This window comes from Tiliqua scincoides, chromosome 6 (genome assembly GCF_035046505.1).
Source record: "Tiliqua scincoides isolate rTilSci1 chromosome 6, rTilSci1.hap2, whole genome shotgun sequence".
NCBI lineage: Eukaryota > Metazoa > Chordata > Lepidosauria > Squamata > Scincidae > Tiliqua > Tiliqua scincoides.
In genome coordinates this window covers 667,831-686,038 of record NC_089826.1, presented here as the reverse complement: position 1 = coordinate 686,038, position 18,208 = coordinate 667,831, and the positions used below count along the sequence as shown (strand labels likewise).

Genomic DNA, 18,208 nt, shown 5'->3' with positions numbered 1-18,208 from the left:
TCAACTCTTTGTGGTGCCAATAGGTGATGCAAGTATATGATAGTGCGCAGGTTGTTACCAGTGACTGTCCATGTGCTCCAGGGGGATGCAGAAACCGTGCAGTGCGAGCTGAACTGTGATGGGTGGTGTGTGCAAGGCACAGGATTGCTGGAGTGTGGTGCTTGTTCATTTGTTTTTAAGCCCTACTGGTGGAATGCTCTTCTCCTGCCTTGACCCAGTTTTAAAAGTCCTTTTTGACAGGATTGATTCAATGGAGGATCAGAAAGCTCAGAGTGGGCAGGAAGAGCCCAGAACCTGGCCCCATGTCCATGAAGGCAAATCAGGCACTGCTGACATCATCCTTCCAGAGCCAACCCACACAGTGCCGGGAAACCTTGGCGATGGCCGCAGACAGTCTGTTACCATCATTAGCAGAACACAAGGATGAGCACTGATTAGCAGCCTGCAGCGGAGGACTTGGGTAACACCTCTTTCCAGGCAAGCTGTTCGCTGGACACTCATTGCTTTCAGCCTGAGAAGCATGTTGAGTTTTTATCTCTTGTTCTGAAGCTAATGATGCAATTTCAGTGCCTGCTGTAGAGTCACCCCACAGCCTCAGGGCAGGTGCAGGTCCTCCTTATCAGGAAATAGGAAGCGGCCTTACGCCAGGCCAGCAGGCTCTGCTCTGGGTGGCAGCAACTTTCCAGGTCTTCCCCATCACCTGCCGCCAGAAAGTTGCTCAGCTGGAGATGCTGCCAAGGCCTGAGCCTTGTTCTGTGCAAAGCAGCAGCTGCTCCATCCCTGAGCTCTGCGCCCACCCCCTCAATGGGTGAAACATCAAGAACGCAAAAAGGAGCAGAAGGCGTCACTGCCAGACCAGGCTGGAGGTCCTTCCAGACAAGCTCTGAACCTCCAGTGGATTAATCAGGAAGACCCCAAGCAGGGCACAAAGTCAGCCAGTTCTCCACAGCAGCAGCAGCTGACCTCAGCGACCTTTGTGGAGGCTCTGGCAGAACACAGGCGACAGAGGCATCACCTTCAAAGACATCCCACAGGAGGCTCTATTCAGCCAGGTGCTGCATTATTGTGCATCACGGCTGCTCCCGACTGGACACTTCCGCTGATCTCAGCCAGAGGAATATCACAAAGAAGGAGAACTCCTGGGGGACTCAGGAGAGACTATGAAATGGGGATCTTCATCTTTGAGACCACCAGCATCCCCCAATACTGATCTGCTTGGCAGATGTTGAGCAGACTCCAGCTCATAGCAAAGGGGAAAGTCCTCCCAGACTCTGGTCACCAAAAGCCCGTGTGCAGAACTATCCATACGGTTCTGGCAGAGGTGCCAGATGACCTCATGATGACCAAAATGAAGCCTGCCAAGAGAACCCAGCCCAGAGTCTCAAACACAGCCGCCCCCCCAGCCTTTCAGAGTACTCGAAGAAAGACCACCAGTCTCACACAAACATCTGTATCAGAGAACCATCTACTGAACAGGAAGCACACAGAGCAAGGCGAGCTGATCATCTGGCATTCGAGCAAATATGAGGCAACTGTCTGAATGGCAGAAACGGGAACAAGCTGAACTAAGCGCCTGTAGCTAATGATCCCATGAACCGAATGTGCTTCACTGCGGCTCTCTGGGTGCAGCCTGTTACAGCAGAGAACCATCTTTCTGCACTTCTGATCATCTGTTCTAGCAGCAATGATTAGCTGTGGATTTGTCACAGTTGCCTACGTGTCCTGGCTGCTGAGCCCACCTTCTCCAGTGTTAATCTGTTCTCTTGATTGCTCACACACAACGATGATGACGGCACCACAAACGTACATGGAGCTCTACAGAGTAACAGGACAATGACAGAGCTAAAACTCAACACAGGAGGCGGCAACAGAGGCAGGAAAGGAAAAGGGAGAGAGGAGAATGTCACGCAAATCCAAGGGCAGGTGCTAAGACCTGGTTTCCGCAGGGTTTAGGTGTAAGGGCTTATGTCAATGGTTCCTGAGAAAAGGGGGCTCTGAGGAAGAATTTGCAGGGGGGAGAGGGGAGGCAGCCCCATGCAGGTGTTCTGGAAGGCAGTTCCAGCTGCAAGCGGCAGCAAAGGAGAAAAGGCGGAGGTGTCACAGCAAGAGTCCTCTCCTTTGCTAGCTGCGGGTAGTGGAGTTTGACCAGCAGAGTTTATGGACAGGGGTGTGCTGGGATATGAGAGCAGCCGGGAGCAAAGTCATTGGAGGGCCCTGAATGCAAAGAAGGGTGTTTGCGCTGGATACAGGACCAGAAAGGACACCACTGTAAAGATTCGCAGGTGAGCATCCTGTGGTCTGAGCAAAGAGAGAGGAGAATAATTGGGGTGGGGGTGCAGAGCTCCAGACAGGTGTGAGAAGGTTGAAAAGCCAGAGAGAGGTTTATGGCAGTCAACACAGAAGCGGACGGGCACAGTTTTCACCAAAGAGGCAGAAAAGGGAAAGTCTTTTTGTTTCTATGGGAGAAAGATCTCAAAAGCAGGATTCTCAGGCCCTCGGGGCTCTGGTACCCCACGCATGTATCTGCCAGGCGACCGCCACATTCTTTCCTTTGACCCACTGCTGCTGGGTGACGCACCCCCACTCTAGCTGCTTCCCAAGAGCCAGCATGTCAAGCCAACACCTAGGTAACCATCCACTCGCTGTTCCTTTCCATCTCTCCTCCCCACTTTCCCTGTGAGCGTAGCCAAAAGACGCTGTGCCTGCCTGGGTTGAAGAGCCATCCTTGGCTGGCTACCTTGCAACGTACTCCTCCTCTGAGGAAAACAGCTTCGGCTCTCTGTGAGTGAGTGAGTGAAATCAGCTCCAGGTCTACAATCAGACAGTCTCCCCGAACCAACACTCCAGTTACACAAACTCAGCTGCCAAGGAGAGCAAAGCAGTGACATGATCTCAATGTCAGCCAAAGGGCTCATCCCCTGCCTGCTGCCCTTGGTTCAGGCCTCAGAGAACCATACAGCAGCCACGGCCTTTTGCCACGACCGCCAGGAGGGGGGCTCCGCTTCGCCAGTGTCCTGCAACTTCTAGACAGAGTAATATTGCAGAGAAGGTGCCTCTCTCTCGCATGCACGTGCACATGGATCTGGACTTCATTTTTTCTTGTACTACATTTGAAATTGGTAATCAACAGAATTTCCAACTTGTCATTTGAATCTAAAATTTTCATCTCAGAATTTGAAAAGTGTCTTCAGACTCCTCGGTATCTCTCGGTTGCTCTAATTTTGGTCACTGCCAAATATGAAATCTCATAAGCTGCCAAATGCTACCAAAACATTAAATACCATTGTGTGTCAACAGCCAAATGCTGTCAAATATAAATTCTAAGATATCAAACACTGGACGCCACGATTGCTGGATAGCAAAGAAACATCAAAGTGAGTATCTGGTAAACTTTCCAGGCTCAGTGAACAGGCAACCAAACAGCAAATGCAGTTCAACGTCAATAAACACAAAGTGATACCCATTGAGGCAAAAACCTCCCATTTCACAAATACGTGGAAGGGATCTGAGCTGCCCATGACAAACCAGCAAAGAGGTCATGATGGGGGTCATGGTGGGGAGCGCCATGAAAAGGGAGACCCATAGTGCAACAGCAACAAAGACGGCAAATGCTCTGCTGGGGTGTCAGGAAAGGGACTGAGACTAAGACTGCTAAGTGCCCCTATACATCTGGAATACTGCATCAAGTTATGGTCCTCGTTCCCCCCATATCTTCACTGGCCCAGTGAGGAGGATCTTGGGAGCAGAACTGCCAAGACCTTCCCTGCCCAGGCACTTCTGAGGACACAGTGGCTGGGGAAGGTGGCAGCACATGCCACGAGAAGTGGCCAGAAGAGTTTGGGCACCACTTCGTCCTGGGCTGAGCAGGCCTGGCCTTGCACCTAGTGGGCTACTGTGGGAAGCCAGGCACTGTCCTGGAGGAGGAGGCCTGACCTGATCTGGCAGCCAGGCTCTTCTGAGGGTCAGTGAGCATTCAGAGTCAGCATATATAGAGGAGAAACTGGGGCAAACCATTTCATTCACCTCTAAACTAGAGGCATCTTTTATGTAGCTTGAGATGGAAGGGTCATGCTTTGTTTCTGCTGAGCAGCCACAGCAGAAGCAGAAGAAGCCTTCCCTCTCTATGCAACCATGTGGAGAAAAGTGAACCCCCTGACCTTTGTTCCTGTGGCCAGCATTCTCTGTCTGCTGCACTGTACCCAGAATGCTCCACCCCCAACCCTGCCACCTGCATGCTTGCAGGCGCAGGAACTTTGAGGAGCACAGGGCAGAATGTGGGGTGCAGGTGCAAATGTAAACAGGTCCAACATGCATCTGGCTCTCGAATGGGCAGTCCTTCCTGGGGAACACTGACTGGCGATTGGCCATGAGACTGCCCACATCTGGGCCTGCTAACCTTGTGCCCACATGAAGGGTGGACAGGGACTCCTTCACTCATTACCTCTTTGTTGGTAACTCCAGGGGGCAACGCCCCATTCTTGTAATCCTCCAGCAACTGCACTGCTTCTTTAAGGTGACTCTGCAAAAAAGAAGATGCTGTTAACCAAACCAGTTCCAGGAGAAAAGATATGAACATCCATGTTTGAGCCAAGGGGTCCTGAGAGACAGCAGGCTCCTGAAAGACCCAAGAGTCCCCTGGCGGGATTCTAAAACAGGCTTTTCCAAGCAGTATGAGGGAAGGCCACATGAAGGAGCACATGGGTGGAAGGGGTGGCCCAACCTGGAGAAATCACCTGTGGACCGAACACTGCGGGAGACGTCAGCCACGTGCGACCAGGAAATCCACCAGGTTCCTACAAGTCTGGCATTTGTTTTGCAACCAGCAAAATCCAAGTTCCTACAGCTGAAAGATGTTGTCCAAAGCACGCAAAGCTCCCCAAATGCACCCATACAGGCTTTGAGCCACATAGCCTGCCCTGCCTCAAGTCAGAGGGCAGGTAATACGATCACTCTCAGCAAAGACCCCTCCCCCCCTCAACTAGGCAGAAGTTCAAAGTGCTCCCTTTCAAACCAGACAAAAGAAGCAGTTTGGAATGTCTCAGAATGCGGCACCCTGAGTTCAAAGCAACTCTGAGCAACAGGCTGTGGGCAGTCGAGCAGAGGCAGGTATGAGCAATTCATAACAAGGAAGTCAGCATTTTTAATGCCTGTTTTCAGCTACATATTCAAATGTCGTGCAAGAAAGGATGTTTTTGAAGAGTGTCTGCTCACGTTTTGAGAGGAAAGTCCTTCCAGAAAACGGTTCCAGCCAACTCAAAGGTTTGGCCTCAGTCCCTATCAGAGCCCCACAAAGGCCATTCACAGCCTCTCTGAAGTAAGGGCCGTTCCCTGCCACCCAGTTTGCCCCTCAGCGGCACCAATTAATTGCATGGAGGAGATGGTTTTCTTCTCTTTTCATTACAACATCAAAGACAACTTTGTGGTTTCCTCAGAAAACAGCAGCCAACCTGGAAACTGGAGCGCATGAGGAGCGAGGGGCTTTTGAGGCACAACCAAGGCCTCTGCCTTGCACAGCCACTTGTTCACTCGCTCCTTTAAATGTGAACACAGGTTCACAGCTGCTTTGCATCACATCAGCTTGTGTGAGCTCAATGTGAGAACCACCAACCAATAAAAGTTGATCTATCAGTTAAAAGCCAAATGATTAAACAAGGAGATTACATTCTTTGACAACTACTGGAGCATGGCAGCCATGCAGTACCTGAAATAACAACTTCAAAGCAAGCACACGCATATTCTCCAAGTTTCAAAAGGCCAGCTGCCTTAGGGTCCAATCCTGTCCTCTGCCAGGTCATAGTAGGCAGTGCTGCAGATGGAGTATGTGCTGCATGCTACAGGAGAGGTGACTGTAGGCAGCCCAGGGGCAACTCATAGGCCACCTGGCCTCCAATGGGTCTCCTGGGACCTATGCCACTGTTTATCTGGCATAAGCACAAAAAGACCCAGGAGGCAGTTGGGGTAGAGAAAGGGGGACAGGATTGCAGCAAGCATGAGAGCCTCCCCATCCTACCCCCTGTTCCCCACCCCAAACCACTCTCAATCCTCCCCCAAACCACCCCCACCCTTGACTTACCTGCTCTGGCAGAGCATTCTGTGAGCGGTCGTCACGTGCACAAGGCCTCTGGCATTTCTGCTTGTGGCCCTGGAGCACATGACAGCAGTGTGGCTTCTGAACTATTGGGCCTGGATTTACGGTTGTGGATTGTGAGAATCCGCCACCGTAAGCCCTGGGTAAGATTGGGCTATTGGCCTGTAACAACACACACAACAAAGAACCCGATAGCACCTTAACCCCAGATTCACCAATGCACTTCTGCATAAGCTTTCCTGGAATACGGCTCACTTCAACAGATGCATGGCATGAAATCCTCAGCAGTCAGGTATAGATACACCTGGCTAAATATGATTTTTTACAATGACAACAGCAGCAGAGTAAATTAGCAAGAGGAAACCAAAACAAGGCTGATCTACAACAAGCTTAAAATTGTGCAAGATAAACATAGGAACAATTCACAATTAGTGGTAATGACCTCATGGTAATGCTAAGTAATCCAATAAGAAACCTGAGTCAGGAGGGAGAGGAAGGTGGAGGAACAGAGAGAAGATGGGGCAGGGAGGAGGGCAGATCAGACCAGGAAGGGAGCAGTATCATTGCAACAACGGTGCACACTAACATTCTATCCCCCCCCCGCCTCGTTTCCTAATCCGGGTCCATGAGGACTTGCACCAGCTACAGAGCCTGCGCAAGTCCAAGCAGACCCAGTGAGTCAGCATAGGCTTACCCCAGGAGGCCTCCAGAGGTCGAAACCCCCCCCCCCCAGGAATCAGCACGTGCCACAAGAGGTGCATCACCACAAGAGGAGCTGAGTAGGAATGGGCTTCCCGCTCTTACCAACAGGTACAAGAAGCAAAAATGGCAGGGAGTTAAGGTGAAAGGACCGCAACATTTTAGGATTCTTGACATGGAGATTCTTGACAGGAAAGCCAATAGCAGTCCCATAAGTACTCTAGCAGCCAACTCCTGTCCTTGAGATACGCCAGCATCTGTCAACACGTGCCAGCACTCCGACAGCCCCACCAGTGCAGCAGGCTGCCTGCCAACAAAAATGCCAAGGGTGCCAGCACAATGGCAGAAAAGCGCTGCAGTGATGCAGAATGGATGCAACTCAGGTGCCACTGCTGGCAGAAAGACCAGAACAGGCAGGAGGTTGGGGTGTGAAGTGAGGTCAAGGCAGGCCATATCCTAAACCCTTTCAGATGGATGACCCACCTCCAGAGCTGGAAAAACACCACACCAATAACAAAGCTGGCATAGGTTAGAATAAGCCCATAAGGAACAATGGGGAAGGAGAAAGCAGCAGAAAATGGCACCTCCCACTCTCCTCACCCCACCCATTTTCTTATGAGGGAGCACAGAATACACACTGCCCCGCAGGGTAGGGCACTGCTGCTCTCAGAGGCTGCAGCATCCTCACTCTGGGGACTTCTTGGGCTGCAAGGAGGTGAATGCACCTCAACGCTCACTGGCCCCTGTTCTCTGCTTCCATGGTATATGGAAGGCAGTGGCAGGGGGACCGGAAGAACACCGTTCTGACAGCCACGGTGGCAGGTACCAGCCAGGCAGCAAACAGCATGGGGCGTGTGTAAGTGTGGCAAGATGGGTGTGCCACTGCAGTGTGTCATGCACCAGCTCACTGACTGGTCTCTGCTGTGCTCCTTCTGACAGGTCCATATGCTGCAGCCTCCCAGTCAGGTGAGCCTGTCTGCAATTATGCAAGGTGTCAATGCCAGCTGGGGAGCTCTTCGCCTGTTTATGGCTGTGGCTGAATGGTTGGCAGGTAGCTTTGTGGAGTGTCTGGTGTGGGTTCTAGATTTGCCTCCCCTTCTTTTGTCCCTGCCCTGGGTGTTTCTGGCCAGTCATGGACAAGGTGAGTGCCTTGCTGGTGCGAGAAAGTCCCTGGGCTGGGCTCATACCTTTCTTGCCTGGCTCCCAGCCTGCATGTTTTTGCAGTGAGCCACCAGTAACCTGCTTGACTTGAGTGTTGTGGAGGCTTATGACTTGTTCCAGACCGTGGGGGAGGGGGAAGGACACATAAACATAAGAAATTCAAGTAATACTCTTGGAGGGCAAGGCAGACCTGCTCTAGTCCCCTTCCTCACACCCTGTCTTGAGAGCCCTGCACAGCCCTCCAGAGATTAACCTCACATGCTGTCCAGTCAGGCTTAAAGGCAAGTCACATTAAAGACCAATCAACCCAAAGTTCCATGTTCAGCATGCTGTGTCTAGATCTGCAGTGATACTCCCGCTCCATGATGCGCAAGGTGACCGTGATCCTGACATGGATGGAGAAGAAACCAAGTCCCAGTCTGCACTCCTACCCATAGGGTGGCATCAAAAAGCACATCCCAGAACAATCACAAAAGATCAGGTGACTTGGCATGGCAAGAGAATTCACAACACACCTGTGCCCACATACCTAAACGCCCAAACGCCCTCCAACATACATGTGCATCGTGCCTGAATGCATAGCCCACAACCACTCATGACAGCGCACCACAGCTAGGTTATAACCCTGCTACAGCCTCCTCTGGTCAGTCTCCTGTTTTACATGACCTCCCCCCTTATCGCTTCGCCTTGCAGTGCCCTCCAGTCCTAAAGCAACCAACAGCCCTCATTCAGAAGTATAAGGGATCCTCTTTGCCTCTCCCAGCAACCACAGGGGGACATCCCACTGCAAAGCAGCCTGATAGATCAGGCACCTACCCTGGAGAAAGCATGGACTTGTTCCAGTTGTTCGGATGCCTGCATGGCAGAGCCCACTCACAGGCTGGGGTGGGAATGACATGTGCAAAGCATTCTGTGTCCACCACAGGAGGACGTGAAGGGGCAGCCTTGGCTTTCCTATCAGCATTGAGCCCATCTTTGACTCCTCATGTTTAACTTGTGTTGTCTGCAATTACGATGCAGGTCACCAGAAAAAGCCTCTGCAGAAAAACTGGGGTTTGCTTTTGCAAAGAGAGACAAATGGAACTGAGCTAGAATTACTGAAGCTCTTTCATTCTTCCTAAACCAAAATGTAGCACCCAATTCTGAGGAATAAAAGACGTGAAATAATGTGCAATAAAATAAATTGGGGGAACATGACAGAGTGACCTCCCAGTCCTAAGGACCCCAAAGTCCTCCTGGGGACGTTCATGTCCAGGAGAGCCCAAGGAACGAATGGCAACTAAGGAGACCAGGAAAAATGACCCAGTTTCGCAGGGAAAGCAAACCAAATGGAGCAAGAATCGCCTGCTTGGTATGCCAGGAAGTGCCTGTGCTCCTTGTTAGCATGTGCTTTGCCACTGGAATTCCCTGGCACATGGAGTTCTCCTTTGCAACACAGTACACGGGGCTCCTCCGAAGGAACCAGGAGACTCAGCCAATGAATGGATCTGTGTTCTATTTCCCCGCTCCTCTTATTGAAGCAATCTCTGCAGTCACTATGGCAACCCTGGCCAAGGCCCATGTTGTTTATTAGGGCAAATGCCACAAGCACACAGAAATGGTTAATCTTTGCTTCAGGCACTGGTGCGCCCCTTCCCCCACAGAACCCTCCTCAGGAGCAAAGAGGAGTGGCTGCTCCCCTGAACCCTGCAAGAGTGAATGGAAGAGGAGAATGTCCTGGGGAAGGGTTGGCAAGTACATGGACCCAGGAAGAAGGAGAAAGAGGCCCAATGTCAAACTCAGGACACGGTCCAGATTCTGGCTCCCCTCAGGCACTGGGGTGCATTGCCCAGGACCTCCCTCATAGGGACACAAGACGTGTTCCACCTGCCTTGAGCTCCCTTTTCTCCAGCAGTGCTCGCATGCAGCCTCAGACCCCCGCCACTACTTTCCCCTTTCCTCCCTCCTTGCTCTGCTGCTGTCCCCAAGGTTGATGACAGGGGCTATTCGGAACCCCAGCTCCACAGTCAACCAGAGGGGACATGGCTGAGCCCTCAACAAACACAAGCGGCTGTTTCACTACATCTGGAATTGTTCAAATTCCAGACCACCTCATGACAAAAGCTCTGACACATAGTGCAACGATAAACGCAAGGTATAATTCCCACAGAGAGCAAGTGGCACAAGCAGGCAGGAGGCGAAGCCCTCCTGAGACCCCTCTGCACTGGATAATGCCTGGCCAGTCTCTAGGCTCCTGTTTCTGGGCAAGGTGATCAAGTAGGGGGGACAGTTCAGTCCAGGACCTCATGGAGGAAACGGATTACCTGTTGGACCTCTTCCAATCTGGTTTCATGCCTGGCTCCGGGGCAGAAACAGCCTTGGTTGCTCTGCTAGGTGATCTGCACTGGGAACCAGATGGGGAAGCATGGCCTTGTGGGTCCTGCTGGATCTCTCAGCAGCTTTGAACACCATAGCCCATGGTAGCCTTCTGGGTCAGTTGGTATGTGAGGGCACCGTCTGGTGGGCGGTTCCAGTCCTTCCTAGCTGATGGACTCCAGAAGGCAGTTCTGGGGGATTCCTGCTCAGCACTCTGGCCTCTGGCTTGTGGGCACAGAGATTCATCCTGCCCCCATGTTATTTGACAGCTATATGAAAATGCTGGGGGGAAAGAACATTCAGGGTTCTGGAGTTGGGTGTTCCCAATATGCAGGTGACACCCAGCTCCATCTCTCTTAGATATTGATTAGATAGTCATCTATCTAATCCAATCGAAAGGCAAGAGGTGTGATCTGGAGGTCGAGCTGCCACTCTGCCTAAAGAATGCATGCATGTCCCAACCCCAAGCCAACAGGGCGTGTGCTGCATCCTGCAGTGTGGGGGGGGGGGCAGTCACAGAAGCCTCCTCAAGGTAAGAGATCATTTGTGGCTGCATCAGTGCTAGAATGTTGGATAGGTTTGGGCCCACAGTGTATTAATTGGTCAGGTCAGAACTGGCACGCGGGAGATATGAGAAGAAAGGCCAAAGGAAGCCAGTCCTTCTGGATGCCACCAGACTCCAGCTCCCTTCTGCTCTCAGCGCCTCTCGACTTGCCTGACTGCCATAATCCCTGCTGTGCATTCGCAGCAATCTGTCCAAGGAAATGTCACATGGACTAAATTAGTTTCACAAAAATATCTGCTGCTCTCCTCCGCTACCCCAACACAGTTTCATTATAAGCAATTAAAAACCTAATTTTAAGCACTGCCGTCTCACACCTGCCAGGTTGTAGGCATAGCCTTCACCCGCGCTGGGGAACTTGATGGATTCAGAAAGTTTGGTTCTGTACTTCCAGAGCTGCAAGGGGAGAAAGGAAGGCACTACACACAACAGATTTGAGGGATCCACTCTTTGGAGGCAGAAACTTGACTCCCACCTGATAGAGGTTGAAAGGCAGCCAGACCAAGTCAGATGGCTGACCCCATGGAAGGGCACACAATGCCTACCACCCAACCAGGCCTGCATCATGGGAGATTTCAATCCCCATGCGCTCTGTATGGGGCTGCCCTTGAAGACCATTCAGAAATATATGTGGAGTACCATGTCCAATTCTCGGCACCACATATTAAGAAAGATGCAGCCAAACTGGATCAGGTTCAAAGAAGAGTGACAAGGACTGAAGAACAACCTTATAAGGTTGAGAGAACTTGGTGTGTTTAGCCTGGAGAAGAGAAGGCTAAAAGGGGATACAACTGTGCTCTTCAAATACCTGAGGGCTGTCAGATAGAAGAAGTGACAAATTTGATCTCTGCCTCCAAGAGCAGGACTAGATCAAAAGAGTACAAACTGCTAGAGAGGAGATTCTGGTTGGATATCAGAAAAAAATATATATATGGACTGTAAGAGCGGTTCAGCAGGGGAGCAGATTGCCGGGGGGGGGGTGCACACTCACTGGAGAGGCTCCACAGGCACCTGCTAGAGATACACTAAGAGGATTTCCTGCTATAGGCAGGGGTTAGATTAGATTACCCTTTTAGGTCCCTCCCAACTCTATGGTTATATGCTTTCCACACTTCACCTGTGACAGATGTGCATGCGTTAGACGTCTTTGGAATTTTTCCAATTACAGTATAAATATGTTGAATTGGATACCGCTACAGTCAATGCTCTCTATCATTTCAGCCACACTTAAATCTTGGCACTAGTTCCTGGGTCATAACAAAAAAGCTTGGCTGCTGGATCAGGCCCAGGGAGGCCCATCAAGTCCAGCTTCCTGTACTCATAGTGGCCAACCAGATGCCTCAAGGAGCACAAAAATCCACAAGATAGGCAACACACCACATAGGGTATGTGAAATAGGATGAAATCTAGTGTCACCTCACCTTCCAAAACCAGCTGTTCTAGCACACAGTCATTTACAGCTCAACCCTATGGGTCAATTATAGCAGCAGAACTCCTGGTCCGCCACTGTGGCATCATAAAAGGTGCCATGAAGTACCCTGCACTTCATGGGCACAAATGGCTGGGGGTTCAGTGCCTGTGGCAGTGGCTGCCAGAAGCCATGCCAGTACAGGTAAGGGGGTGGTGGGGACATGTCAAGGACAGGAAGGGTGGACCCCAGTGGCAGCAGCGCACAGCTGCTGCCATCTCCATCCAGCCTGACAGGCCCTCTGCCTCTCCTCACACTTACCCCAGCAAAATAGCTGGCATGGATGTGAGGAAACCCATTGGCCACCAGGCACCCTCCCAAGAGGCAAGTACAAAATATTTTTACACCCTCCCAGGCAGTCTGGTCAAACCCCCCCCCCCCAATAGCAGGTGGTGTGCACTGTCAGTGGTGCTGCATGCTATAGAAGGGGGGAAGGGGGTTGGACTGTTAGTATATATAGAAATGTAGATTCCTGCCATGACTTGAACATTAATTCACTCTTACGCAGGGGGGTCACTGAAGGCACTCGTCATTACAACACCTTCTGCTTCAGATGCCTCTCTGATTTCTTCCTCCAAGTCAAGATTATACTCAGCATTTTGGACAGGGGGGCAAGAGCCGGTCCTCAGTACTAATTTAATATTGGGACCTGGCACTTCCACCCACACTGATTCTCTAGAGGTGTCTGGTCCCCCAAAGTTTTCAAGTTGTTGAATTCTGTACTCTCTTTGAGACACAGAACTGCAGTTCCCCTATGCACATCCCTCTATGTCCTTCTCACAGAGTCTGCATGAGGGAATAACTGCAACTCCCTGGTTCTCTCCACTCCATGGGTTTCTGTTCTGCTCAGTATATCGACATTCTCCTTTGCAACCTAGTCCTCCAGCTCCCCCAGCTAGGCCTGGGCTATTCTTGCATTTGCATACAAAATAGTAAAATAATCAATTATTAAAGTCAAACAGTAGGATAACTTTACTGGGAGATATCAGCAGTAATAAACAGCAAACTCAAGCAATTAATTATTCTTAGAAACATCAAATGTTGAAGTGCTAACTCGCCAGCATTTATGCAGGAAGGTCAAGAGAATTTGTCTGACTGCAATACAGAAAAACATGGGAAGATGCCCAGGCAACATGTTCCTGCTATATATATTAGATGCACTCACACACATTTGCTTCACTCCAAGCCTAACCCATTGTGTGCCGAACCGAACCCAACCCACCACACTTTGCACCGCCAATTCCTCAAACCCAAAGGTATCCTGCTCACTTACATGGCTCTGCCCTTTCTCCTTCGCTGCCCCTCATGTCTGCAGCCCCCTCCCCAGTCACTGATGCAATGCCTCCTTTCTCTCTCCCTTCAAATCCCTCCTCAACACCTCTCTTTTCCACTAAGTCTTTGGCACGACTCTCTGACTCCTTCATCCTCCTGCAGCTAAGCTGAAACCAAGTTGCATGATCATACACCCCAAACAGAGGACCCCTGGAACCTAATTAAACCCCTAGAGAGAAGGTCAAAGCATCCTGAAAATTCACATTGTACACAATCAAACACATAAGATACATCTGCTAAGAAGGATTGTTGTTTGATAGGTATTCCATTTTCTTAATAAATCCACATCTTTTGGCTGGAAGCTCTTTCTTTCCCAGTCTACCCTTTAAAAGGGAATGGTTCTTTTTCTGCTAATCTACACTAATCTACACATAAATATGAACGTAATAGCCTCGCTGGATCAGGCCAAAGGCCCATCTGAGATGCTGGCAATGAAAAAGTAATCAGAAAAAAGTGGTCTCTCTTGTACCGAAGTTTGGTAAGTTTGGAGAATGGGAAAGAAAATTGATATATAAAGATATGGGACAAGATTTTAGGCAGCTCTTTAAATAATTAATCTGAGGAAAAATATTTATTTGGAGTCCAGTTGTGTCCCCTTGTTTTTGTTTTCTTTTTTTTTTACTTTTTTTAAAAAGAAAAACATAACAAAATCTTAAATCAAGGGTATTTAACTTTGCCAAGGTGAAGTAAGGTTTATGGAAATAAAGGCAGTCTCGTTTGCTGTCCTTTATTCACTGAGCAATTATGAGGCATCCAGGCCAAAATGTCAAATATTTGGAGATGTGACTTTGGATGGAGGCAGAAAATTCTGGGGAAGGGAGCTGGAGCTGGTTGTGTCAGTGCAGAAGTGGCACTGAGAACCATGAGACTGAGTTAGGTCACCCAGGGACGGGGTAAGGAGAAAGGACAGCAAAGGGCCAAGAACAGGAGAGAGGGAGCGGGAAGAAGAGGAGCCACTTCTCTTCCTGGAAACACTGGAGAAAATGCCAGGTGGGTAGGAGGGGAAGCACCTGAGGGGAGAATCACTGAGACCCAGGTCAAGAAGAGAGTCAGGAGACAGAGAGAGGCAGCCACAGCAAAGGCGACAGAAGGGTCAAGACAAACTAGGACAGAACAGAGGCTTTCCGCTGTGATGGTGAGGAGGCAATGAGTGATCCTGGCGAGGACCACGGCAGTGGCATACAGTGGACGGAAACCTGGCTGGAGGTGGTCAGTAGAGCTGAAGCAGCCATGAAAAACAGGCCAGATGCACCTAATTAGCAGAGAACTGACTGGGGAATTATAGGAGCATTTTCTAGGAACACAGTAACGACATTTGTGAGACAAAGCAAGGAAGGTGCCTTGCAAACTCCATTCTCTCTCACTCACATTACCTCAGTGACAAAGAGCGTGCGAGGGTCAATGATGTCCAAGAAGTGTCTGAATCGTCCATAAAACGATGTCTGCAAAGACAAAGAAGTACAATGATCAGACTTGGCAGCCACTGAGGAGGGTGTTCTTTGTGGTCTCTCTCACCAGACTGCGCGGCTACCAGACATTTAACAACAGGAGAGCTGCTTCAAAACACTCCACATCAAGCCTGTGCCCACTCAGAGAGTTGCACATACAATGCAGGTCTTGATACCAGCTGGGCAAGTTTCTCTATGCTGCCAAACCAAATGGTTCTCTGGTCACACAGTGAGGTTACCATGTAGAGTAACTCGCAGGAGCCTCAGCTTGGCAACTAGAACCCTAGACAAGCCCAGGTCTATGGTGACATTTGCCTTGGGAAATGCTGACTGGAGTCCAGATAAAGGAGCCAGCAGTTGCCAAGCGCATCTTCCTAGAGCCCCAAGCAATAGAGCCATCTTCTTTTCCCATAGCACATTTTTGCACTGTGCACAGCATGAAACCTTTCCAGTCCCAGCCTCAACAGTTCCAGCTGTCCTGGAAACTACCCTTCAGGTCTTAAACTGCTCTTGCTTAATGCCAGGACAGTAAGCTAAAAGACCCTTGCCATTCAGGACACTGTCCAAGAGGAACAAGCCAACCTGGCACATGCCACCAAGCCCTAGTTGGGCTACTCTCCTGCAGCCTTGCTCATCATGTCTGCAGATACAGCAGCAGACACAGACTGGAAGGGGAGGAAGCAACATTGCTGGGATACCCAGCAACTCCACTACCCTGCCATGATGCCCTGCCCCTCTCCTCTGCAAGGCTATAAGGGTTGGTCTGAGAACGGAGGTAAGTTTTTGTGGGGGAATGAGGGAAGACAGTGACATGATCCCAAGGATCGTGCTGCTGCCAGGGACTGGGCGGTGTTTAAACCTACCTGAAGTCAGCACGGACTTCCTGGGGCGGGGGGGGGGGAGCCAGCAACTGTGGAGCCAGCAGCTCTCTGAGTCTTCAGAACAGTAAAAATTATTATCTGAACCCACTTTCGATTTAACGATGTGAAACCGGAAGAGGGTCCTGATCACAATTATTAACATTCTGAAGGCTCAGGAGCCCTGTGGAGGGCTCCATGGGGCTTCCTGCATCCCCTGGAGGCCAGCGCTGACCTCAGGTAGGTTTAATCCCCCCATCCCTGGCATTGGTGCGATCCCAGGGATTGTGTTGTTGCCTTCCCCCCTTCCCCATTCCTTAAGGGCCAGAGAAAGGGCTTCCCAGGCTGGTGGGTTGTGAAAAGTCAAAACTGGCAGTAGGTGTTGGCATGGACTTTGACCTGTTCCACAGCACAATTCTCCATAAATGATAGAAGAACAAACAGCCAGGCCACACTGCAGGCACGCACAGTGTCCTTTGACAATTCATTGGGGGGGGGGGGCTGCAAAACAAGATTTTTGTCTGCCAGCTCTTGCTCCAGCTCCTGACCCAGATAGGCACAATCTCCTCCTCCACGAGCCACTGTATTTGCACCAGCATTGCCAGCAGGTCTGCTGACTCAAGCCCACGGCTGCTGCACGTCCACCCAAAAGGGAAGTTTCATTTTTACAGACACGTAGCATTTGTCAGCGACAGAGACCCTTCCTACAAAGCAGGCCTCGGGGCAGCAAGCCTCTTCCACACACACCCAAGTCCTGCAAAGCGTGTGATGAAGCACCCCACACTGCCCTGGGGCTCAGAAGCAAGACTAAGAAGGTGAAGAGGAATAGAACTACCAGACATTTGGAGAAGGCGGTTGGAGGACATCTGGGCGTGATGCCTCCTTGGACTGCATTATCATCTGCGCCTGGCTGCAGAGCTCGCACAAGGTTTTTAAATTTGTTTTTTCACACCCACCAGGCAAGAGTGCTAAGTGACAGCAGACGCTCCAAACTGAGGCTGGTCCACTCAGAGTTTGAGAAGCGATGCTGTCCTTGTCAGAGAAGATCACTGGCAGCTCACACCACTCAGCGCTGTAATCCTGGCAGCACCTACAATTAACCCCAACCGTGAAGATCAGAAATTCAGCAAGCACCTCCAAGCCTCTGTCCAAACGGAGGCTCTGCAGCCAGCCCTGGTCTCTGCTGATGTCAACCAAAACAGCACTAGCACGGGGGAGCCCAAGCCTGGAAATATTCCCTGGAGGAGGAAAGGGACCCTTTTTTTCCTGACAGCACCGCACCCATCTGGGAGCACAGAAAGGGAGAGGGGCTGTGCCTGGAGAGTAGGTAGGAGCCTGGCTTCACAGAGGCCCCAGCCACCCAAGGCAAGCCAGCAGCCTGACCCCTCCAAGTGCCATCATAGAGCACACCTGTTCCAGAGTCAACTGCATTAATGAGGACAAACTGCAAAATTGGCTGCAAAGGAAGTCCTGGACAGCTGGGGCACAACAAGCATGCCTTCAGCCACTTCTGCCACATGCCGTCGGGTCCCAGCTCTGCTCCAAACGGCTCACCAGGCCGTTTCCTCGAATGTTGCTCCACTGAAGGCCAGGTTACAGGTCCTGCTCTCCAGGCCCAGGGATGAGCTTGAGAACACTATAAGGCACATTCAAGACCTTGCCTTTCCACGTCACTCCTTCCTTCTCCAGCAGTCAGTGCATTAGGCAGCACATGCACACTAGAATTCATGGAGACTGCTAGCAGAACTGCCTCGGTTAGGTTGCAATCATGGCTGCCTTCCCATGAAAAAAAGACAGGGCGCATGCAAAGCCATTTGTACTATCAGTCAGTTCAAGGCCACCTCTGATGGCAGCCATAGTGAGAGGAAGGGTGGAAGAGCACACGTGTTGCTTGCACAAAGCTGCAGTATCTCCAGGAAGGGCTGGGAAAACCACACCTACCATGCTGAGCTAGTCCAAGGTGCACTTTGGAACTGCACTCACTTCCAGCTAGTCCTGGGGGGTGCATGGCACTCGGTGCCAGAGGCCTCCTCATTCCTCACAGCTGAAGTGTTTCCCAATCTCTAGCTGGTGAAACTGCTCCAGACTGTGCTGGGAAAAAGAATGAAAAAAGGCCATTCCATTGACACGTTAAGCCACAAAATGTCAGAAGGACTCTTAATGGAATTTCAAGAGTTTGATTCATGTTCACAAACTGTAGAATATGAATTCTGCATGTTTTAGCACTCAACAAATTCT

The 18,208-nt window shown here is 50.7% G+C and overlaps 1 protein-coding gene across 1 annotated transcript in view; it reads right to left on the bottom strand.

Moving 5' to 3' along the window:
• SFXN5 (sideroflexin 5) overlaps positions 1 to 18,208 on the bottom strand; it is an 80,188-nt gene that overhangs the window by 58,069 nt on the left and 3,911 nt on the right. The window contains exons 2-3 of the mRNA XM_066632530.1: positions 15,039 to 15,107; positions 4,442 to 4,519 (exon numbers count right to left, since the gene is read on the bottom strand). Coding sequence (XP_066488627.1) covers positions 4,442 to 4,519; positions 15,039 to 15,107 — 147 coding nt within the window. The remainder of the gene's footprint in view (positions 1 to 4,441; positions 4,520 to 15,038; positions 15,108 to 18,208) is intronic.